We start from the raw sequence: 24,612 nt of genomic DNA, 5'->3' as shown, positions 1-24,612 counted from the left end.
TCTATCTCTGTGAAAGCTGTCAAAGATGATTATTGTCATCACTCTTTTACATGTGTTAGTTGGCATTCTGTTCTAAGGGAGAACTTACTTTCTCATGTTTTTTAAAAATTCTCTTCCTCCCTCCCTCCCTCCCTTCCTTTCTTCCTTCCTTCTCTCCTTTTTTCTTCCTTCCTTCCTTTCTTCTTTCCTTTTCCTTTTTTTGGTCTATAGTGGGGCCTGAACACAGGGCCCAGATATTGTCTCTGAACTCTTTTGCTCAAAGCCAGTGCTCTACCATTCTGAGCCACAATTCCACTTCAAGTTTTCTGGTGTTTAATTGGAGATAAGAGTATTACAGATTTTTCCTGCTGGGGCTGGCATCAAACTGCAATCCTCAGATCTCATCCTTCTGAGTAGCTAGGATTACAGATGTGAGCCACCAGTACCTGGTTTTTTTATTCTCTTTCATTAGGAAAGATTCATGGATTCCTTTGTATTCAATATGTTGAAATCTTTCACTTAGTTTATGTGTTTTGATGTTCAACTTGTCCTCATTTTAGCCAGTGGAAACTTTGTAATACTTGCTCCTGTAACCTTTTGACGCATATCTATCATTTGTTGAGTATTTCTTTAGTTTCTGGCACCACAGGATGTTCTAGGCCCATCTTGTACTTTCTCTAACCTAGTTCATCTTCCCTTTTAGTAGAGAAAAGAATTTTTTCTAATTAAAATTGCTTATGTTTAAGGTAGTACACCATGGATGTTTTGATATACTATCTTGATATCACTATATGTATATATAGTGAAATGATTAGTGAAGCTTAGCAAATTAACATATCTCTCTCATCTCATACAGTTGCCTATTCTCATGTCTGCATGATAAGAGTACTTAAAATCTGCCATCTTGGCAAATAAACAGTCTGTAAAACTATATTGTTAACAATAGCTCACAGCTGTATACTTCAGTGGAGAGGAAGGAGAAACAGGAATATATGCAGACCAAAGTAAAATGGGTGTCAGTAGCTCATTCCTGTAATACTGGCTACCCAGGAGGCTGAAATCTGAGGATCGAAATTTGAAGTCCGGAAGACTCTTATCTCCAATTAACTACTGGGAAAGCCTGACATGGAGCTTTTGGTCAAATGGTAGAGTGTTAGTGTTGAGCAAAAAAGCTCAGGGACAGCTCCCAAGCCCTAAATTAAGCCTCAAGACAGGCACAATTTAAAAAAAAAGATACAAAGTTGTAGTTCTGTAAGGTCCAGAAGTCTAGAGGTTTGATTTATACAGGCTGATGTGAGGAGATCAAGATACAGAAAGTTGAGATGTCCATTCTATGGTGCTGATGTTGTATCTACATCGCTCTGAAGACAAAGCAGGAAATCAATGAATAATTGAATAAGTAAATATGTGTATATACAATCCACACACCCAAATGCATCTATAAAATTTTCTCTATTAGTTCCATATGAATTAAAAAATCAAGTATTTCATACTAATACCTCTAACTTCAATCCAACGTTCAGGCATCTTCGTGTTTCTCCCTTGCTATATTTGTGTATTTCTTCTCTGGCCATTAGAATGTTGAATCTAACTATCTTCAATGTTTTAACTGGTTTTCTAAATGTAATCAGTCACCCTGCTTCCTCTGTGTCCATCTGCCTTCTTTCCCGGTGCCTCTTGTCCTTGACTGCCAGGCGTGTGAGCCTGCGTCTCTGTGCAGCTCCATCATCAGACTCTGGTCCTTCCAGCTCCTGGCTCTGTGTGGCTCATAACCATTGCCCTTAACTTTGTGTGCCTGCCTATACTCCCCTTTATCACACTCAACCTTGAGCTGACTATTCTTGGGAGAGAGGAAAAGAGAAGGAAGGGAAGAACGAAAACGATGGAAATGGACAGAAAGCAAGAATAGGAATAGAACGTATAAAATCTTTTGCTATATGTTGCCAAATGACATTGTTCAAAAGTTATATCCAGTCTGTTCTCACCAAGGTGCTATAAAAGCACTACTTTCCCCGCTACATCCTTGTTAATCCTGAATATGAGTTACCTGTTTAAATGTTCTTAATCTGGGAGCACTTTACTTCTGTCTCCATTTAAGCTCTTATCTCACTTGACTTATGTTTCCTTTCACCTGCGAGGTCAGAATTCTCCCCCTTGGCAATGCTGATGTTTTGGTAGTTCTTTGTGTGGAGGGTAGAGGTGGGCATTTTGGCACAGGTAGCAGCATTTCTGACCTCTACCTGGTATATGCCAGTAGTATACCACTTATAACTATTTCAGTGTCTCTAGATATCTTTGGGAAGAAGACGGAGTTAGCACTGCCTGGGACCCCACAGTTACAGATTATGATGTTTGTGAGGGCATTTTTACATCCTTATAAATGTCTTAATACATCTTTGTCTTTGTGTTGCTTTTTTTTGTTGTTGTTGTTGGTCATGGGGCTTGAACTCTGGGCTTGGGTGCTGTCCCTCAGCTCTGCAGCTCAAAGCAAGTGCTCTACTGCTTGAGCCACAATGTCACTTTCGGTTTTCTGCTGGTTTATTGGAAATAAGAGTCTCACAGACTTTCCTGCCCCGGCTGGGTTTGAACCGTGATTCTCAGATCTCAGCCTCCTGAGTAGCTGGGATTAGAGGAGTGAGCCACCGGTGCCTGGCACATTGCTTATTTTGAACAGTGAAGAAGTATTAACTGGACTGGGAAAAGAAGAATCAGTAAATGGGTAGACTCTACTGTAACAGAACCAGTAGAACTTGTCTATCAATTACATGCATAAAATTCTCCATAAATCGAAGTTCCAGGATCATTCAACAGAGAGAAAATAATATAATGCCAACCAGATTCAATTTTTATGGATGAGTAGGCCATTAGGATAAGTAGGACTCTAGCATTACCAGGTCACTATCAGTCTTAGATTTCCACCTTAATTTCTTATTGCTAAATAATTGACAACTATAACCATGTCCAGTTGATAGACTCTGTTTTGTTGAGGGGCAAAGGAAAACTTTTTAGGAAAAAGTATAGAGTAACAGCACTCAAAGTTCTAGAAAGAAGCAAATAGGTTACCTCTCTTAGCTTTTTCTGAAACAAGAAAATTGCCTAATCATTGTAATTTTCTAGAATGTATTTGTAGTTTGATTTTGATGTTTTTACTTGGTTACATGGACTTTTCCATGATCATCTTTTGTCAAATACTTTAAAGAAGGGAACCACTTACAAGTTTTTATGGTATTTACCACAAACAGATTATAGCTCTTCAGGAAACAGTAAAAGTTTGCAAAAGGCATTCTTGTCATTATGGAGAATAACTGCATATTTCATTTCTCATGGGAGCAGATAATTGTCTACCAAAGAGAAGCTCCACACATTAGTATGGAAAAAAAGAAAGTTAGACTAGAAAGAGGAGGAGAAGTGTAGAGTCTTCTAGTTTTAGTTTTCTTCTCTGTGAAGTAGAGAATTTCCTATTGATCATCTGACCATCTTACCACAGGATCCAATGGAGAAAGATGTGGGCTCACTCTGAAAGCTGTTGGTGGTATGCAGTGAATGTGTCTTCATGGGCTACTCCATGATACCAATAGAGTGGTCTGGAGGAAGTGTGGTAATGTACAGCTTAAATGTGATATACATGACTTACATCCTGATTCATTGATAGTAATTAGAAAATGTGCTAGCCTGAAAATTCAGTCAATATAACTCACTTATGAAGCACTATAGCTTAACAACAAAGTATGCTGTAGGGTAGAGGCTACTTTCCCCTTTTGAATACATGACCATTTGGGAGCTATGGCTTAATGCCATTACTGAGCATTAATTGGGATACCACATATGGCTAGCCCAGTTGAAGACTGAGATTCAAGGTTGAACTACGTTTGCTACTCTGTGTGATTCACTCTCTCACCACCATGAAGTCAAAAGTGAACTTAGGAATTATCATAAATTGGGAGCCATTTGTAGTTAGGATGATAGACATCAGGTTTTCAGCTGAGGTGGCTAACTTCTTTTTTTCCTGATTATAAATATTCATCCGCGATTAATATGTTCAGTGGTGTTGGAAAAACACCAGTTAGTAACTGAACAGGGTGGGAGAGGAGGCCTGAGCTTTGGGTTTGTAATTCCAGTTACCCTGCAGGCCTGAGGGAGCCATCTCAGTAAACTCTGCTGGACCCCTCACCTCACTTCCTGGGAATAGGCTTAGCCTGGGGCTCACTGGACTTTCTCTTCTCTACACCCAGAGGTGCATGGGGCTTTCCAGTTGCTGTGGCATTTACTTTCACCCAATTATCTAGATTTTCTCTCCCTTTTACTACAAAAGTAATTGAGGTTCAAAAAGGTGAATTGCTCCCTCCCCTACCCCCCAGGCCTTGTTGCTAATTACAGCGATCAAGTGTGTCACCACTTAAGCTGTTCCTAGCCCCTTATTTAAATAGCCCGAGGACAAAGGTACTCTTCCTGTCCCCACTTTGTAGATAAGGAAATTAAGGCACAAAGAGGCAAATTTACTTGCTAATAAGACTTCAACCTGATGACTTGCTTGTTTTAACATGACTATTCTGTTGCCCCTTCAATGGCTTAAAGACTAGAGTCCCTACTGTGTGTCCTAGCACCCTTGTTAAAATCCTATGATCTTACAGCCTTGTGGTTGTTTCTGGGCTCTCAATCTGTTCCTCTGGTCTATAGATCTGTCATTATTCCAGTGCTATAAATTTTTTATTACTGTAGCATTGGAATAAGTTTTAAGATCAGAAAATAGGAGGCCTGCAGCTTGGCTTTTTCTTAAGGTTGTTTTGGCAATTTAGGGTCCTACGTGGTTCTGTATGGGTTTAGGGGTATTTTTCCTTCTAGTTCTATACAAATCTTATTGGAATCTTGCCAGAGATTTCTCTTTGAGAAGTATGGAATATTTTAGCAAGACTGTCTTCTGGGCCATGAACAGGAGATGTTTTTCCATTTATATCTGTGTCTTCTTTAATGTCTTTAAGCAGTGTGGGGGATTTTATATCTCCTTGATTGTTTATTCTTTGGTATTTTATTTATGTGTGTATATATGTTTTGTGTGTGTGTGTGTGTGTGTGTGTGTGCATGTTCAAATGGGTAGTGGGGCTTGAACTCAAGGCCTGGGAGCTGTCTCTGAGCTTTTTGCTTGAGGCTAATACTCTCACTTGAGTCACAGCACCACTTTTGAGTTTTTTGGTGGTTAATTAGAAATGAGAGTCATGGAGTTTCCTGTTCTAGCAGGCATTAAACCATCATATTCAGATCTCAGCCTCTTGGGGAGCCAGGATTACAGGAATGTACCACTGGTGCCTGGCTCAAGTGACATATGTTTAATGTATGTCTTGCAGTTTTACTGAATTAATTTAGTCTAGGAGTTTTTTTTTTTTTTTTTTTTAGTCTGTGTGTTTTCTACATTCAAGATAATTTAACGTCTTGCTTTCCAATTTGTTGTGCTATTTCTTTCTTTCTCCTTCTTGATACTGAGTAAGAGTAGTGAGGGAAGGCATTCTCACCTTGCTCATGATCTTAGGAGAAAAAGTTTTGTTTTCCCCATTGATGTTTTCTGCTAATATTGGAGCACCAAATCTGAGTCCTGAGTCCTTCTACTGTAGCATGCTGCTCTCTTCTCTCTCCTCTTACCCTTCCACTCCCCCTTTTTGCTGTTTCTCAAGCAGTTCTGAGGGAAAGTGGCAGATCTGAAGCCCTCTACTTTGGCACTGAGTCTTTATTGAGGCAGAGAAAGTCTTTACTTCAGTGTAGTTATAGGATAGCCTTGCTATTATTCCCTATTAAATTGAGGTGTTAGAGCATAAATTTATAGATACCTAGAGTGCCACTGGAATATTACATTATATTTCTGAAAATTTTGACTGACCTCACCTTCTTGGGAAGTGATATCACTGTACCACTAGTAAGTACTACTAGAAAGTACTAGATAAAATGAGAGGATAGGTGGGGTTGGGATAGATGGGGAGGAATTGATTAAAATGCATTACACTCACAAACAGAAGTGTTTAATTGAAACCACTTTGTATAAGCCCTTAAGGAGAGTAATAATAAAAATATGAAAGAAAGTACTACTGGAAAATAGTATTACCAAAAATAAAAATTTAAAAATAAAAAAAGAAAGTAGTACTATCACTAGCCAAGTACTTAATTTCCTGTGTGTTAGAAGTGTTCCTTGAATTGCATCCTTCCAGTATCCAAGATTGTTGTAATGATCATTGCTTTTAAGCGAGCAGCAACGTACAGCTTGAGCCACAGCACCACTTCTGGTTTTCTAGTGATTTACTGGAAACATGAGTCTCATAGACTTTCCTGCCTGGGCTGGCTTTGAACCGTGATCCTCAGATCTCAGCCTTCTGAGTAGCTAGGATTACAGGCTAGGATTACACTGGCACCTGGCTGATCCTTGCCATTTTTAAAGGGGGAGAAGGTTCTGTTCAAAACAGTAGGGTGCGTGTTAGAGCATGTTAGATGGACGACATCTGACCAGGTCCTGCTGACGGCCCCTTACCATTCTGTCCCGTCTGTGCATCACAGTCTGCAATGCTCTCCCCCAAAGGGTACAGTCTACCCCAGAACCTCACAGATCTGGTTTTTCTTTGTCTAACTTGTTTTAAACATCCATGCAAAAACATCTTTTTCCCTTTTCTGTCTTCATTCTGGCTCACCAACACCATGGCGGAACAGAAATGAAAAATCTACAAGATCAACTCCCACTTAGAAGACTGGGAGACCTCTAGCAGGGTTGAGTGCCTTAATTAGGCAGTCTGTCTGACAGGGCATATGAAGTCCACCCTCCTTACAGGGGAATAAGTTTTTGTGGCTGAATGTTGCTTCTGCTCTCAGGTTAGGTTTCCCAGAGGCCCAGACTGTATCTTTGTCTCCTGGGAAGTCCTTCCTTGTTCTTGGTTCTCTGTGGCTATATCTAAAGTGAATGTTGGAAGTAAATGTGTGCTCCCTGACAGAGGAAGAACATGAGCCTTTCCAGGCCAACTGTGGCTTCCCTGGCAATACATTTCCTTCTGGTCTGCTTGTTTTTAGTCAGTTCTGCGTGCCAGTCACCACATCCAAATTCCAGTCTGGATCCAGTTTTTAACCATGTCCACTTGCCAGCTTTGGTGCTTGACCCATCTTTTTCTTTTTTTCTTTGATATCTCCTTTGAAATACAGTTGGAACATGAATGTGGGTAAGAGGATGAACCATTAGTCAGCTGTTTACTGCAAGCCTGCCTAGCCTCTGCCTATTGGCTTCAGCTTTGCTTGCAGGTTTACATGCCATTCTTGCATGAGACCTGCTGAAAGCGAAAAGGAACAGCCAACACTTGCTCATGCTCTGGTTGCTACCAATCCTTCACTTAGAGCTACAGGTTTCTTAGACAAAATACAATGACTTGACTAAAACAGAAGTTTATTTTTCTCTTATGTTCTGCAGTGAGTGTTTTAGGTTCAGAGGGTTCCTTTGTTCTTGGTTCTTTGCCATGCTGTGGCTATTGCCTCTCAAAAGCTCTACTTAAAAACTGATTGTCTTTATTTCCAATAAAGAAATTCACTGGCAGTACAGTTCAGTAGTAGAGAGCAGTTACCTAGTATGAAGAAGGCCACAGTTTCAATCCCCAACACCACAAAAAAAGAAGGGAGGGAAGAAAGGCAAGAAACAAGGAAGAAAGAAGAAAAAAAGGAAGGAAGGAGAGAAAGAAGGAAGGAGAATGGAGGGGAGCAAAAGGGAAAGGCTTAAACTCAGGGCTTAGGGACCATCTCTGAGCTTTTTGCTCAAGGCTAGCACTCTAACACTTAAACCACAGGGCCACTGCAGCATTTTCTGAGTAGTTTATTGGAGATAAGAGTCCTGCACAGATTTTCCTGCCTGGGCAGGCATGAGCCACTGGCTCCTGGCAAGAATTGCTTTTTCTTTTTTCCAAAGATCAATACTTGTGGTTTATATTCTGTCCAGAGACAAATCTACTGATGATGTGTTTGTTTCTCACAGCAATGGCAATTGCTATAAACATGTCTAAGTATTCTCAATTTCTGTTTATTATGGATGGAAACTTGTCCATGACTACTTTGATTTGAGCTGCTCTAGGGCTTTGGCCTTGTCTGAATGTTCAGTGCTAGATCACAGGCTTGTTTGTGTTCCAACTTGCCCAAAAGGAAGAGTGCATGAGGTGTGCATGTTCAGTGTCTTAGGGCTGACCTGCACTAGCACATTTCATTTTGTGTTTACTTTGAATTAGTGAGCAGTTAGTGGTGCTAAGTGGTCACCCCAGATGCAAGAAGGCTGGAAAGTGGAGCATCCAGATGTAAGCTACAGGTCTATTATTCTGTAAAAAAGGAAACCATGATTTAGCAGTTCATACTGTGGAACATGAAACTAAAAACATTGAAGAAATAATTACAACAGAAGTCACAGGACAATTTGCAATTATGGCAAATGAGTTAGAAGAATGGCTGTGAGATCAATGTCATACATAGCAGGCTTCTTACTCAGGGGTCCTGCTGGCCCTTTGATGTCGCCTGATCCTCAAGACCACGTGGGTGGTAAGGCTAATGATGAAAAATGAGAAATTCAAGTGCAAAGAAGCTGAGATCCATTCCCAGGGAAAACACAAAAAGTTGAGATTGCCCTTGATCTTCTCTAAGCATATCTGGATTGTGACTAGAAGGAGCAGGTGGAAGAGCAGAGCTCTTAGGAATGCCACAGGAAAAGGAGGCTGTGGATGGAAGGAGGAAGAGCTTGTTCCTGAACTCTTCCCTCACTGCCCCCAGCTGCCAAGTTTCTTTGCCTCTCCAGGGACTGTATCTAGCTTGTGTCCCCAGGCTTGAAAGACTCTTTGTCATATGAAAGTTCCACCAAGGCTGCAGGCCTTGTGAGAACAAATTTAATTTTTAATTAAGTTTAATTTTAAAATTAAAAGCTATTTTTAAAGGTTTTTTTATTTTTGAGATATAGTCTTGTCAGTTAGTGAAGGCTGGCCTTGAACTTTTGATTATCCTGTTTCTTCCTCTAGCTCTTATCCAGAAGCTTCCATGGCTGACCACTCACTGGAAATGCCTCTTTGGAGGGTGGGTCAGTGGCACACACACACAAGAATGCACACATCTATCATGTGTGTTGCTTTTGCTTTGTATCTTGGCTGCAGGACCTGGTTGGCCCAGGAAATGTAAAAAAACAAAAGTAAATTGCTTTTTTTTTCTAGTGTCAGCTGCAAGTCTGGCTCATCTTTAAAATTAACACAGAAATCCATGTCATGGACTCCTGTGGCATATAAGACCAGGAATATATATATATATATATATATATATATATATATATATATAGAGAGAGAGAGAGAGAGAGAGAGAGAGAGAGAGAGAGAGAGAGAGAGAGAGTTTGAATTAATCCTAGACCACACTGAAGAACATTTGTGAGGCAGTCTGCACTATGCAGAAATCTGGTTGGATTCCAAAGCAGTCGTCTTTGCACTATGTAATCTGTATAAACTTGTGCAGATCACTCATTATAGTAGATTATTTATCATGTGCAGAGAAGTTTACTGGATTTTTGGTATGTGTGAGAGAACTATGATACTGGTCGGAGCCACTGTATTTATGATTTATTCCTCTTACTTCTTTGAGAGTTGTTATAACTAGAGAATGTTATATGTAGTAGATTATTGTCAAAGATTATGAAAATCCACAGCATATTATGGCTTCTCAAGTACCTGTTTTTTAAATTCTTTTAAAATTAAATATATTTTTTTATTGTAGAGATACTATACAGTGGGGTTACAGTTACATGAGTAAGGTAATGAGTACATTTCCTATCGAGCATTGTTACCCCCTCCTTTGTTTTTCCTCTACCTCCCCATCTCCCCACCTCCCCAACTCCTCCCTCCCCCTCCAAAACTATAGTTTGTTTTTAACATAGTGTCTTGTACATCTCATTGTTACAATGGGTCAACCTGTATCCTTATTTCAGCATTTTGTTATTTCCCTTCCCCTCCCCAAATTAGAAAAAAGGTATATACAAGATGCAGGGCACCGAATCAAACACAGTGACAACAGGGGTTATACCATGGGGGAAGAACAAAAAAATCACATAGTACAGTATAAGTACATTAAAAACAACAGCAAGAAAGATAAAAAACCTCTGTGTCCCTATCTTGGGGTTCATTTCACTTAGCATCATCTTATATGTTAAGTACCTGTTTTTATAGCATTTTAATGACTTTTAGAGGTCCACAGGCAAGGAGTAGTCTGGTTAGCAGGTAGACCAGTTACTGCTTATATAGTGAGTGCAGAGTTCATGAGAACAAATAAGAGATGAGATGGCACCCCCAAAACAGAAGCAGTAGGGAGCAGTTAACATTCCTCAGGGGAGGTAGGAGGGGAGGCTTGCTGCTTATACAGAGCTGCTTGACACTAAGCAACAGTAGCAATCCCCCACCCCATCTCAACTAGGAAGAGAGGAAGCAGAGGAAATCACTATGTCAGCCTCAGGCTATTCACTCATCTCATACCTTGCTGTCCCTCTCACTGGCAGAAGCTGGCCAGCACAGAAGCTTTTGATATAGTCCCCAAAGGCAACCTATAAGGTACAGAGCAAATGGAGGGATTTTAGGGGAGCTGGAGGGACAACAGTATTCACTTGCCTTTTCTATTCATTTGCATGATGTGGTTACCTTTATGTCAGGATGTGAACCTAGTAGAAGAGGAAGGAAGGCAGGATGAAGAGGTTGAGCCTCCTCCTTCAATGGTGACTGCGCTTCCTGGCATAAAGTGTTGTTAGTGTTCTTGTTGGAGATCCCTCTGACTTGTTCGTTTGCTAGTAGAAGTGCTCTACTTTGAGATCTCCGAGGTCTAGTAGAAGAGATGTTTCCTATGACAGCTGCATGCTTGTAAGATATTATTTTTCTTTTAATGGAGAATTTGAGGATTTAGGGGGGCAAGTAAGAATTTAGAAGCAAGATGGCATCATTGCCAACCACTGGTGACCTGGTGACTGGCTACTGTGGGACATCAGTAGGAAGAAGCCACTTAGAGCAAGGGACTACTTGTGTGTCCTCCTTAAGACTGATGGAAGAGCATATGTCATGAGATACAGTAAATAAGTGAATCCAGTACTACAGCTAGATTAGGACAAGCCGTTTGGACCCAAACTTGTCTGTTGTCAATATTTCTCTACAAACAAAGATTTGCTTCTCCATGGAAAGGCATTTGTGGTAAACGAGCAGTTCAGAGTTTTTCAAAATAATTTTTACAGGGGACAAGTTTTTTTGTGAATGAAGAATATATCTTTCAGTTATGACTTTTCCATTTACACGTTGACATTCTTCACTCTTTCAAACATGTAAGCAACTACAATGTGGTTACACAAGTCTGTAAAGACCATTTACTCTAGCATGAGAACATGTGGAGTTATATATATTCATTTTGAGTATAGTCACTAGTATTTTTATTTTATGAGGATCAAAGGATAGAAGTACCTCATCTTTCTAGCCCAAGAAGTTAGAAAAAGATGAAATTTTTGTAATAGGTTAAACACAAAGATTTATATTACATTTAGATAAACTAAGTCAGGACATTTGCTGGTCACATAAAGTGCAGTATATCACCTCTTTTATTTAGTCCTGCATGTTTCCAGTCTGCCTTCCTGTTTAATCAAGGAGCATAAGCCAGTCTTCAGTCATCAAGAACATCTGGGGAACAATACCTTTGATTATAGCTATTTGATAAACAAGTCCTAGCTTAGAAGCTGTGTGTATACACACATAGTATAAATCCACCTACTCCATGGGGAGAGAAGACAGTAGGTTAACTGGCTGAAATGCCACAGGCTGTTTTTCCTGCCTAAAGGGTGCAGAGTTGTGCTTTGTCATGAAAATCTGTTTATTCTGCTAAGCTTTAAGAAACTGAGTAACCAAGCCTTAGCAACGATAGAGATTTAGCTTTCCCAAGGAAATGATGTAAGTCTAGTATGATAGGGAAATGGATTCTTAATAGTCCTCTCTTAGCAAGCACCCACAAAGTAGACATATTGGTTTTATCCAGGAATTGGTTTTATCCAGAGGCTTCTAATATTCTATGATGGGCAATATCCTTTCTGTTTAATCTATATCAAATTGCTACTCCTCTATTTTACCATAACAAAGAATAAATTAACTAATTAGGAAACCCAGGAGTGTTATCTGTTTTGAAATTATCACAGTATAATAGAGTTGTAGCATTCACTCTCTTCCTTCTTGAAAATTAAAAAATAGTTATTTGCAGAGGTTTTATATTTAAAGAAACACTGAACAAATAGCAAAGTTCCCATATTCCCCTCCTAAACACAGTATCCCCTATCATTAAAACTTACATTCCTGGGTATATTTGGAATAATTAACAAGGTGATATGAGTGTATTATTATTAGCCTATACAGATTAATTTGATTTCTAGCCAATATCATTTTGTCCCATACACTATAAGCTTTATATATAGTCATTCTGTCTCCTTAGGCATCTCTTGGTTGTGATGGTTTTCAGATTTTCCTTGTTGTTGTTGGTATTGTTGTTTTTCTCCCCAGCTAGGGAAGTGTTGGTGTTTTTCTTATGATTAGCCTGAAGCTTTTGGTTTGGAAAGAGGATCACTGAGTAAATTGCTATTCCTATTGCTCTTGCTAGCACATGATATGAAGATTACACACTAGCTACAGGGCTTAGAATGATTGCTGTTGGACTTACCTGGCTGAAATAGATTTTGTTGTTTCTCCATTGAAAAATCATTGCCATTCCATTTCCCTTTGGTCAGGGCTTGAACTCAAGGCCTGGGCACTGTCCCTGAACTTTTTTGCTCAAGTCTAGTGCTCTACGGCTTTGAGCCAGAGTCGTACCACTTCCAGTTTTCTAGTGGTTAATTGGAGATAAGAGTCTTACAGACTGTTCCTGCCTGGGCTGGCTTCAAACCGTGTTCCTCACATCTCAGCCTCCTGAATAGCTAAGATACAGGCATGAGCCACCAGTGCTTAGCTCTCCTTTCCTTTTTGGGAGGAAGTCACTAAGCGTAGTCACTAGGTCCATTTAAGGAATGGCTACTTGGACTCCTTAGAGTGGACACTCTGTATAATCTACTAGGAATTCTTCTGCTCAGGAAATCTGTTTTCTTATGTTGACCTTTATTTCTCTTAGTGTAGACTCACGGACATTTAAGTTATACTTTAGATTAAAATCTCACAGCACCTTACTTATGTTGTTGCTTGAAGTGTGTACTTCTCCCTATTGGGCCCCCCTCTATATTTGAAATATTCTAACGTGCACACTTACAGGAAAGCCATCTCTGTGTGGAATTGTCTTTCAGACCACCCAGACTTGCCTTCTCTGGTTTAGCCACTGTTCAAAGGAAGCAAACACCATCCTCACACCTCTCAGCCAACAGAAGTTGGAACCAAGTCTATCCAGGGAAATGAAAGAGTTGTAAGACCTAAATTAGAGAGTGCATATCCAGAAGAAGAGAAAAGTAGTAATGGTCAGTTTGGGTGAAGGTCAGAGATGTGAGGGTATGTGTGGACAGGCTATATCATTCAATTCTAAATCTAACAGGTATTTACTGAGAACTCATGCGTGCTGAGCCTTCTTCCTGGCTCTAAGAGATATATCACAACAACACAAAATATCTACCTTCGTCAGTATACCATCTACCAACTCAACAGTGCTGGTGAGAAATGCTGTAAAGAACAGAATAAGGCAGGGTAGACGGCTTATGTGCAATAGGGTTGGGAGCGCTTTTGAGAATGGTGGGAAAAGGATCTTTGGGGAAGTGATGTTTGTGCAGGAATGAGATAGAGAAATGAGCCCTGTGGGCGTCCAAGAGGGGAAGAAGCTTCTAGAACAGCAAGGCCTTGAAAATAATGACTAAAGTGAATTTCAGGGATTGTAGGTGAATTTAAATCTCCCATGCTATCCTCGTTTTGCCACTAATATGAATTAGTAAAAAGAAACCAGTAAATAAACATGATCACATATGCAGAGTTTCTTGCTAAGGTACCAACTGTCTAACATCCAATTCCCACATGATTAGGGTTTCTAGAAAAGAAGTTTGTTCTACATTTGTGGACTGCAGGAAAAGAAAATATGCACCGCATCAACTGACCTTCTCTTTGATGTGCTATGATTCCTCCTGGGTTGGGGGAGGGAGGAGAAGAGAGCATTAGGAAAAACCAGCTGAAGAGCCAGGCAGCCACTTGTCTTGGAAGATGTAGCTAGAAATAAAAACAGCTTGAGTGGTTTTCAAATGTCTTAATTTTCATAATTGTTTCCACATTCTGGGCTGGCTGGACAGTTTTTTTTTTTTTTCAGAGAAGTAAGTTTGGGAGAGTCTAAATGAAAGCTTTGCTCATGAAGTTTTCATTTGAATTCCACATATAGACTTTCAAAACCCTCATTTTATGAAGTCTTAAATTACTGAAGTTTGAAGTTGTGGTAATTGCTCCAAAGTTTAGCATCTTTTGTTTCTGGGTCAGACCTATCAAATGCTAACCTTTAGTATGAAAAACAAGTAAACAAACAAACAGCTTGAGATCTGGCAGGAATAAAGCTGAGCCATGTCAATATGGCCCTGAAACTGACCATCCTGTGTCCTTCTTATCGAAGTTGAACATGTATTTTCAGGAAAGTCATTGCTCATCTTCTGGGGCTATTATAAAAAGACAGATGCCAAAGGCTATTTTGAATGCCCATCTATTTTTATCTAATAGTATGGGCAATCTTTGATTTGATCAGATCATTTTTATTTTACTAATGCTGTAATTAATTTAAGGGCTAGATTCTGTATGGTATCTCATTTGTCTTAAGAAAGAAAGCATACTGTTTTGGATAAACTTGTGGTTTATGAGCCAGGATTGCCTGAACAAAATTTTCCACTACCCAGCAGTGGAAACTTTGAAAGGTACCTCAGTTTCCTTGTAGTAATAGTAACTATCTTAGTGTTGGGAAGGTTCAGGGAGATGATCCATGTAAAATGTTTGGCTTAACATCCGGCACAAGTTAAGTACTCTCAAATATTAATTTTAAAAGTAGTAACACTAGAGTGGAGCTACTCAGTAACTCTTTCAAGAAAATAGTAAGTGAGGAAGCTGACTGTGGTGGAGTATGCCTGTAATCACAGCTACTCATGAGGTATATGAAGAAGGATTGTGGTCTATGGTCTGAGGCCAGCCCTGGTAAATGAATTAAAGCCTAAAGGTCTGGGGACATTGCTCAAGTAGTAGAGCTATGTGACCTGGCCATCTAATGAGCCAGTTGGGCAGCTGTGCAGAAGCTGCCACAGCTTTCAGATAAGAAGAATAAGGAGGTTACTTTGAGTCAGGGGAGGTATCTTATAGGAGAGGGTTTCTACACAATACTAAGATAATAGCAATTTCTTTGAAATACCAGAATTATGATTTAGTGTTTGAGAGAGGTCAAGAGATAATAAATTGGTCATTTGTTTTAAACTTGCTAAAGTTTTTGGTGATTTCCAGCTAGGAAAATATGATTAATTCCAATAAGCTTAGGATCACATGGTAGAGAAGAAAAGAAAATAAGAAGTACTCATGTAAACTATCCAGTTACTCAGCTTTGGAGCTCTGAGGTGATGATGACTGGGGAATTGATGAAAGTTATATCATATATATGGTCAGTTGTTTGCAGGGAAAGTTTATACTTAGGTGGAACTTTAAGTAAAATTGTATCTTTGTTGTCACTGAAAACTTTGTATTGATAAGGAAAAACAAAATATTGCAAATCGCTGAGGATTTTTCTTTCAACATTAAATTCAAGTTCTCAGAACTATAAAAGAAAGGACGTAGGCATAGAAGTTATAGAAGGAGAAAGGTTGTGTAGGTTAAATTGAATGTTTATTTATTAAATATATAAAACATGGAAAAGTAATAGAAAAGAACCAGAAAGAACTTTTTTATTAATTTACTTCATTGTTATTATAGAGGTGATGTACAGAGGGATTACAATTATGAGTCAGGTAATGAGTACATTTCCTGTTGTATGGTGTTTTCGGTTCCCAATCCCTACTGGTATCTCCAACCACAAGTTGTATAGTTCACTTTCATTAGTGTCCAGTGAGCTCCACTGCTACATTTTTTTTCACCCTTTTTCTCTCAAGTTCTGTACCCTCCCCCAATCCTTCCAAAGATGTACTCTTAAATACACCATACGTAAGGTAAAGAAGAAAAAACTAAAAACTAAAAATAAAGGGGGGGGAGTCTTTTGTTTCCATATCTTGGAGTCTGTTTCAGTATGTATATTATTTTATATAAATATGAAGAGGCACTTAGACATTGTGCATTTTTGTTTCTTTCCTAAAACTATCCTCTTTTGGTCTTACTGTGTGTATCTAGAATCATGTATAGTTTATCATGTTCCAGTGAATTTTAGATCTAATTCTCACATATCAAACATGCGTTGTTTCTCTCTGTGAGCTTGGCTTACCTCAGTTAACAAGATTTGTTCTAGAGTTCCATCCATTTCCCTGCAAATGACATTATTGTATTAGAAAGAATGATTTTTCAATTACATTTTTATTATCTTTAAGTAGTTGTACAAATGGGTTACAATTCAACATGTCACTTTATAGGTACAATGCATCTTGGTTGATGTTAGCCCTTTCTCCCCCATCCCTCCCAACCTATCTCCTTTATTTTCCTAATTTGATAGGATGCACATTGAATATTATGACTGCATTCTCTCTCCTTCCTTTCTACATTCCTCTATCTTCCTCCTCCCTTTGACCTCCTCAAATACCAGCTTCTTGGTATTCATGGTGTTAGATTGTAAATTGTTCTTCATATACCATAGTTCAGTTAATATGTTTGTGTACATGTGCATATGACACTGTATATGTTGACATATCTATTTATAAATTAGATCTAACTTCCACAAATGAAAGAAAATATACATCTTTTATGTCTCTGAGCCTGACTTCATTTAACTACTTAACCTACTTTCTTCCTAATGGATGTTCTTCCTAATGGATGAGCAAAATTCCATTGTGTTTATATATCACATTTTCTTGTTCCATTGTCCATTGAAGATCATCTAGGCACTTTCCACACCTTTGTTATGGTAAATAGTGCAGCAGTGAACATGATTGTTCAAGTGGCTTTACTGAATCCTGATTTACAATCTTTTGGATAAATGTATTGCTGGATCATAAAGTAGTTCTATGTTTAGTATTTTGAGGAATCTCCAAACTTCTTTCCAAAGTGTATGTATCAGTTTACATTTCCACTAATAGTATATTAGGGTTCTTCCCCCCCACTCTGTGTTTATAGTCTTGAAAATGGCCATTCATTCAGAGGTGAGATGGAGTCACAGTGTTGTTTTGTATTACATTTCCTTTATGGCCAGAGATGTTGAGCATTATTCATGTGCATTATTTCTGGGTCCTCTATTCTATTCCATTGAGTGTTGGGCTTATTTTTGTGCCAAAAAGTTCTACCATTCTTAATTCTACCAACTTAATTCTTAAGTTCTACATTTGGGATTGTTTTCATTACCTTTTCCTATACCTTAAAAATAGTCAACACACATATACTTATTTTATATATGTATCATTGTATATGAATGCATGCAATTATTTGTAATTAAAGAAAGAATATACTTTTCCTTATATTACCACAACCACTGTAAATGTGATTTTCATTTGCTGTGTGTGTGTGTGTTTTAACCAATTCCTAATTTGTTGATCTCATTGCCTGTTTTTCCTAAAAGTAGAATCTAGTGTCAGGGAAAAGTTATGGCTAATCATAATTGTCCTGTGACATATGATTTTAAGACAAAAAAACTTCCTAGTCTCATAAAAAGTTTTGCAAAAAAATGTGCAAGAATGAACTACCTTGGCTTTGATGAGGAAAAGTTGAATTTGAAGATTTTTTTGAGGGGTTAGTTGTGGTGCTTGAATTCTGGACCTGGGTATTGTCTCTGAGCTCTTCAGCTCAAGCCTAGTGCTCTACTACTTTGAGCCACAGCGCCACTTCCTGAATTTGACGATTTTTGAAGGAAAAATCATTAAGGTTTCAGTGCACTGTATAATCACCAAGTCAACCAAATGTAAGAGCCAAAACTAAAAATTTTTCTTTTAAAAAATTAAAAAATTATGGTATTTTAACATGAATTTTAACATATGTCCTAGTAACATATTAATCTTGACATTTTTAATAATCAGTTGAGGATAATATAGTATTTAAACTCAAAAACATCTTAGCTATGTAGAGTATGCACAAGATAAAAAACGCAGATTATCATGATTATTTTTGGTGGTACTGGTGTTTTAATTCAGGGCCTTGCACTTCTTAGGTAGGAACTCTACTGTGGAACCATACCTCCAAACTTTTCTTCCTTGGTTATTTTTGAGATAGGATCTTGCCTTTTGTCCATGTGGATACCTGGACCATGATGCTTTGATTTCACATTCTCCATGGAAGCTAGGATAACAACCATGCACTGTCTCATCCAACTTCTTTCCATTGAACTGGGTCTTGTGAACCTTTTTGTCTAGGCTGGCTTTGAACCATGATCCTCCTGATCTCTGCTTCCTGACTAGCGAGGATTACAGGCACATGCCACCACATCTAGTTCATCTTTTAAAAGTTAACTGAAAAACCACCAGAAGAAAGCACTCATTAATGATTTTGTGCTGTATTGTAATTGTTACCAGTGCAGAGTTAATATTGTAGGACTCGGGACATTTGAGATATATGCTGCCACCATCATCCATTCATCAGTTAGTCCAGCCATTCAACAATGATCTCTCATGAGCCAGGCAGACGACTGGATCCTGAGGTTATTTTTAATGATGAACAAAGAGACGCAGACCCTCCCCTAATGAAATTATGGCTTATTCTGGGAAACAAACAGATTTTTAATGTGCAAGCTCATTGCCATGATAGGAGGTCTGGGGTGATGTATTGGAATAAGGGCATCCATACTGAGAGAGTAGTAAGAACCAGAAGTAGGGGTCCAACAATGCTAATTAAGTGACTGATTTCACTAAGAGCCATACTTATTTCTTGTCTACATTTCTTTCTAGGGTGTTCAGCTCTTCTCCACAATGAATGAGTGTCACTATGATAAACACATGGACTTTTTCTATAATAGGAGCAACACTGACACTGCAGATGAGTGGACAGGAACAAAGCTTGTGATTGTTTTGTGTGTTGGAACATTTTTCTGCCTGTTCATTTTTTTTTCCAATTCTCTGGTCATCGCAGCAGTGATCAAAAACAGAAAATTTCATTTCCCCTTCTACTACCTGTTGGCTAACTTAGCCGCTGCAGATTTCTTTGCTGGAATTGCCTATGTATTCCTGATGTTTAACACTGGCCCAGTTTCAAAAACTTTGACTGTCAACCGCTGGTTTCTCCGCCAGGGGCTTCTGGACACAAGCTTGACCGCCTCCCTGACGAATTTGCTGGTTATTGCTGTGGAGAGACACATGTCAATCATGAGGATGCGGGTCCACAGCAACTTGACCAAAAAGAGAGTGACATTGCTCATTCTGTTTGTGTGGGCCATCGCCATCTTCATGGGGGCGGTCCCCACACTGGGCTGGAATTGTGTCTGCAACATCTCTGCCTGCTCTTCCCTGGCCCCCATTTACAGCAGGAGTTACCTCATTTTCTGGACCGTGTCCAACCTCATGGCCTTCTTCATCATGGTGGTAGTATACCTGCGGATCTACATGTATGTCAAGAGGAAGACCAATGTCTTGTCCCCACATACAAGTGGGTCCATCAGCCGCCGGAGGGCACCCATGAAACTAATGAAGACTGTGATGACTGTCTTAGGTAAGAGGAACCAAGTGAGCCATTATGGTCATCCCTTCAGCAAAATTTTATTAAGTATCTACCGGGTGCAAGGTACTTACTAAGCCACCAGAATATAGCAGGGAAGAAGATCAGACATTAATCCCTCCCCCACCCCATAAATCCCCACAAGGAGTTCATACTCTTAATAGGAGAAGACAAAAATAAGTATTCTAAACAAAATAAGTAAACTATGTAAATCAACAATAGTTCTATACAGAAAAATAAATTATACAACATACTAAGCAAATATAGTTTGTGATATAAAAATGCATGTGAGTGACAACTCAAAGATGGTTTTTGAGAAGAGAGTGAAGGCAGAGCAGGAGTGAACTGCTTGGGATCTGGGAAAGGGATCCAGGTAGAAGGTTGAAGGTAGCTAGCACAGGAACCCTGTGTAGCAGAGGCTGGTGTGGGTGTAGTAGAGGTTGCGGGGAGGACAGCAGGAGAGGCCAGGCCAGAGAGCTCTAGGGGAAAAGGGTAGTGTGCTTGGATTATGTCAGGCCTGGTAGTCATAAGAACTCTGGCTTCTCTGAGATGGTTTTGAACAAGGGTGTGATATGATCTGACTTCTATTTTAGTGACATCTCTGGCTGTTCTTTTAAGAAAATGCTGCCCTGCGACAAATATTTTTCGAGACATCACACAGCCCAGAAAGCAGGGGGAGGTGACAGATCAGATTTGGATATGTTTTACAGGTAGGATTGGCTGATGAAGATGAGACAGGGAGGAGAAAGAGGAGGATGTTGTTAACTGAAATGGGGAATATTGAAGAGGAGGAAATGTGGAGAGGGGAACAGGAGTTTTGTTTTGGACAGGCCAAATTTAAGATCCTGGCAGACACCCACACGGAGTGCCAATCCTATTGAATAGATAGTTGGATATAGGAATCAGGAATTCAGGATTTTGTTCTGAGCTACTGTGCACTCATCAGTCTTTGTGGGAAGGAAACTATCCTTTAAAGCACAAGACCTCAGGAGCTCACCATGCAAGTGAGTGTGAATGTCAAAGAGGACCAAAGAAGGAACCTTGCTCGTGTCACCCCAGTGTTTGAAGCAGCCAACCAAGAAGCACCAGCAGGAGGATTTGCAACCAACAGAAGGTGAAGGTAGCCTAGAAGGAAGAGAAGAGAGCAGCCAAGGAATGGGAATGCAGGTTGAGTATCATGACCCCAAATGCTTGGGATGGGAAGTATTTCAAACGTTTTATGTCTTGGCACTCACAGTGTTACAGATTTTGGAGCAATTCAGGTTTTAGACATTCAGGTCAGTGATGCTTAACCAGCATTTGCAGTGTTAATACTCCCAAGAGGTCACTTGAGCTATCATGTGGTACTAGGTTTTGCCAAGTGGTAGTTTTTTGATGATCCTGGGAGTAACCAATTTTTCTTTAACAGAGCTCAATTGGGGTAAAATTAAGAAAGAAAAGGAAAAGAATTTAGGGCAGTCAGTTAGGACATCTCTGAGTTTTACTTTACACCAAGAGCCAAATCTCAAAAAGACACAGCTGGTCCAGTGTATGTTTCCTGTATTTTATTTTCACTATGATAGGTGGCCTGTTCCCCACCCTGAGTCTAGTCTTGGGTTACAGGTAGAATTTGTGTAGGCAAACAGGAACTTCTGTGAAAGACCATGTCTCACTAACGGTGGTAGCTGCCACAGTGAAGACCATTGTGGAAACAAGTTTCAAGAGTATATTTCTGTCAAGTCCCAAAGGGAAGGAGTAGGAATGAATTATGTAGGCACTAGTAGAGACTGGGGATGAAGAGTGCACGTGGTATGGCTGGAGACCATCACCATGTCTGTAAGTCCTGATATTACTTATAAAAGACACATATAATTATTCAGACAATTTCAAAGTGCGGTTTTATTGAATGCAAGTTTATGTAGTCTTTACTGTGTACCCTAAGTGTTTTTGTGAATATACACTTGGTAGCTCTGTGATTGACAAGATGAAGAAACTGAGCAGATTTAAGCAGTAGCAAAGCCATTTCTCTGATAGTGATTGGGCAAAGCCTCGTTGTGGGCTTGGCCTCCAGAACACATATGTTGAATATTATACTCTGCACTTAGTTTTGATTTATTTGGATCTTTTCTGGTATCCTCTTCATCCATTCTCCCTTTTCAGTCATCTTAATTTTCCCCTCAGTACTTTGACAAGAATAAGAAAGGCAAGTTCACCTTCATCAACATTTCCACTTCTTATCTAACTACAATATTAATAGTTTGGGTAAAGAGTGATGTTTAACATTTACAAGTTCCTAGGCTCCACTATGACCAATACTTAATTTATAGACATAATTATTTGTTGGCCATGTGTGTTGAAGGATTACCTCCCTGCTTAAGAAAAACTTTTCTTTTTTTTTTTTTTGGGTCCGGTCGTGGGGCCTGAACTCTGGGCCTGGGTGCTTTCCCTCAGCTCTTCAGCTCAAGGCTAGCGCTCTACCACTTGAGCCACAGCGCCACTTCCGGCTTTTTTCTTTTTGCTTATGTGGTGCTGAGGAATCGAACCCAGGGCCTCATGCATGCAAGGCAAGCACTCTACCACTGAGCCACCTTCCCAGCCCGAAAAACTTTTCTTTTTTAGTACAATAGACATCATATACGCAGGAGGTAGAAAGGCTTCCGTACTTCCAGAAGGAGAAAATAGGACTCTGAGTAACAGTCTTGGTCACTAGCTTTAGTATCATATATAATTTTGCTAACAGTTGTGGAAGTGTTTAAAAAAAAAAGGGAGGTGTGTGGTTTGGATAGGTGTGGTATGAGGTAAGAGTAAAACCGGAATCACAATGAAATTGCCAAATAGGATAAGAGAAGTAGTGGGATTAAGATGAAATAGCACTGGGGAATTGGTTAATGGCAGGAAGACACTTTGGTATGGAGGAGCTGGGGAAGTTTCTTGGTGGTGAGACAGAGGGATCCGGTGGGAGACAGGAAGCTTGGGGAAGGAGAAATGAAACTGAAGAGGTAGGTAGTATCGTGTTACAGCTTTCTTTATCTTTGGATAATGGAGATTTTTCATTCATTTTACCTTTTCTTGATCAAATTTCCTCATCTTTCCAAGTTATAAAGTTCAGTGATCCCATTTCAACAATAAATAACCAAAGGAGAGAATGAGAAGAAAGAGAGAAGTGTGTGTGTGTGTGTGTGTGTGTGTGTGTGTGTGTGTGTGAGAGAGAGAGAGAGAGAGAGAGAGAGAGAGAGAGAGAGAGAGAGAGAGAGAGAAGGTAGGAGGAAGAAAGGGAGAGGGAGAAGGAAAGGGCCAGAAGAAGAAAAAGAAAGAGTACAGATGAGTGAATGAATGAATAAATGAGAATCTTCTAAGGCAGTAGCCAATACAGAGCTCTTTCAGTGAACTGTGTGTCAAACCAGAGTGCCTATTTTTATAAGAGCAGCTATAGTGTCTTCCTATGGAGAAAGACCCCAGTTGGTTTTATCTAATGCATGTAAGAATTTAATTGCCTAAAATAGTCATCTACTAAATGATATACATTAGAAAAATCTGCCATCATTGTAGTTACTGTGTCTCATAATGTGGAGATAAATAGCTTAAAACTAATTTCTTAAATTATTAAAGGATATAAATATGACAAAATGACAAACTTTTCTATAATATCTTTGATATGTATCTTGTAAGGAAAACTCATATAACAATAAATCCCATAGTTCCTTACTTATGTTCTTCTTTTCGATATTAGAAAGTCAGCTTATAAATATACATTAATTATCTATTAAACAACTACTAAAGGCAAGTGATTACATTGATAATGTAGTGTAATAATAACTTCAGAGAAGGAGAAAAGGCTGGGATGGGGTTATTGAATTTGGTGAAGCTTCTTAGAAGAGATGTAATTTGGAAGGGAAAGTGAGAACTACACAGACAGGGCAAGAGATACTTGAAATAGGAAAAAGAACATGATTGAACTTGTGATGGTAGGAATGTCTACAGTTTGTGTCATACACAAGGAAGGGCCCCTGGGAAGAGATGCTTGTTGTGTCACAGAAGCAAATAGCAGATAGCAATGGACCTGAAAGGTTAGGTCAGCTGTCCTCTTTGAAAGGAGAGAGGTAGACCAAAATATCTTTATGTTCCTTTCCATCATAAGGATTTTAGTTGTTCACAAAAGCACACAGAGCAGACTTGAACATAGAGTCTTTTCTTGAGGGTGATGATGGTGGCATTGATTGATGGTGTGAGTTTCAAATCTGCATGACTGAAAAGGCAGGAAGGCATCCTGTTCTCATTTCAGCAGCCCTGAGGCAGTATGCTTGCTCACTTCTGGGCTATAATGTGTAATGGGGCCTTTTATAAGAAGTTGCTCATTGGTGCTCATTGAAAAGACATTGAAGACATATGATCCTTCTTTCCAAAGGGTGCCATGGTCCTGACTAAAAATTTCAGAATTCTACTTGTCAGTAAGCCCAGCTGGTCAGCTTGTTTATTATTAGACAACACACCATGTGAACTGTATATGCAAGGATCAGAAAATAGGCAAGACTTTCTGTTTTGCAATGTTTTGAAATTCAAAAGAAAGGGTCAAGGGATTTGTGAACCATACATTTGAAGCCTTCTGCTGAAACCATGCTTCTGTGAACCTTCCTGTTTCTTAGGGTGATGTTCATCAAACTGGATCATAAACCACTGTAGTGTCCCCAGTTACCCATGGGCAATACATCAAACCACAGACAGTACCACATTCTACATTTACTATGGTTTTTCCTGTACATATATACTAATGATATAGTTTAATTTATAATCTAGGCATAAAAATAACTGATCATCAAGCTCAGCAACCTCCGACTACAGGCTAGTTTTATTT

The 24,612-nt window shown here is 39.3% G+C and overlaps 1 protein-coding gene across 3 annotated transcripts in view; it reads left to right on the top strand.

Moving 5' to 3' along the window:
• The window catches only part of Lpar3 (lysophosphatidic acid receptor 3), a 62,647-nt gene that overhangs the window by 5,779 nt on the left and 32,256 nt on the right, over positions 1-24,612 (top strand). For 2 of the 3 annotated variants that reach the window (XM_070007471.1, XM_070007470.1), the window contains exon 2: positions 19,019-19,775. In XM_070007471.1, coding sequence (XP_069863572.1) covers positions 19,040-19,775 — 736 coding nt within the window. In that variant the 5' untranslated portion in view covers positions 19,019-19,039. Of the gene's footprint in view, positions 1-3,558; positions 3,578-19,018; positions 19,776-24,612 lie in introns of those variants that run through there. The other variant, XM_070007469.1, reaches the window with a different exon arrangement.

This window comes from Dipodomys merriami, unplaced genomic scaffold, assembly GCF_024711535.1.
Source record: "Dipodomys merriami isolate MVZ:Mamm:240054 unplaced genomic scaffold, mDipMer1.0.p SCAF_7, whole genome shotgun sequence".
Taxonomy (NCBI): Eukaryota; Metazoa; Chordata; class Mammalia; order Rodentia; family Heteromyidae; genus Dipodomys; species Dipodomys merriami.
Note: the sequence above shows the minus strand (reverse complement) of the source record. Positions and strands in the feature narration are given on the sequence as shown.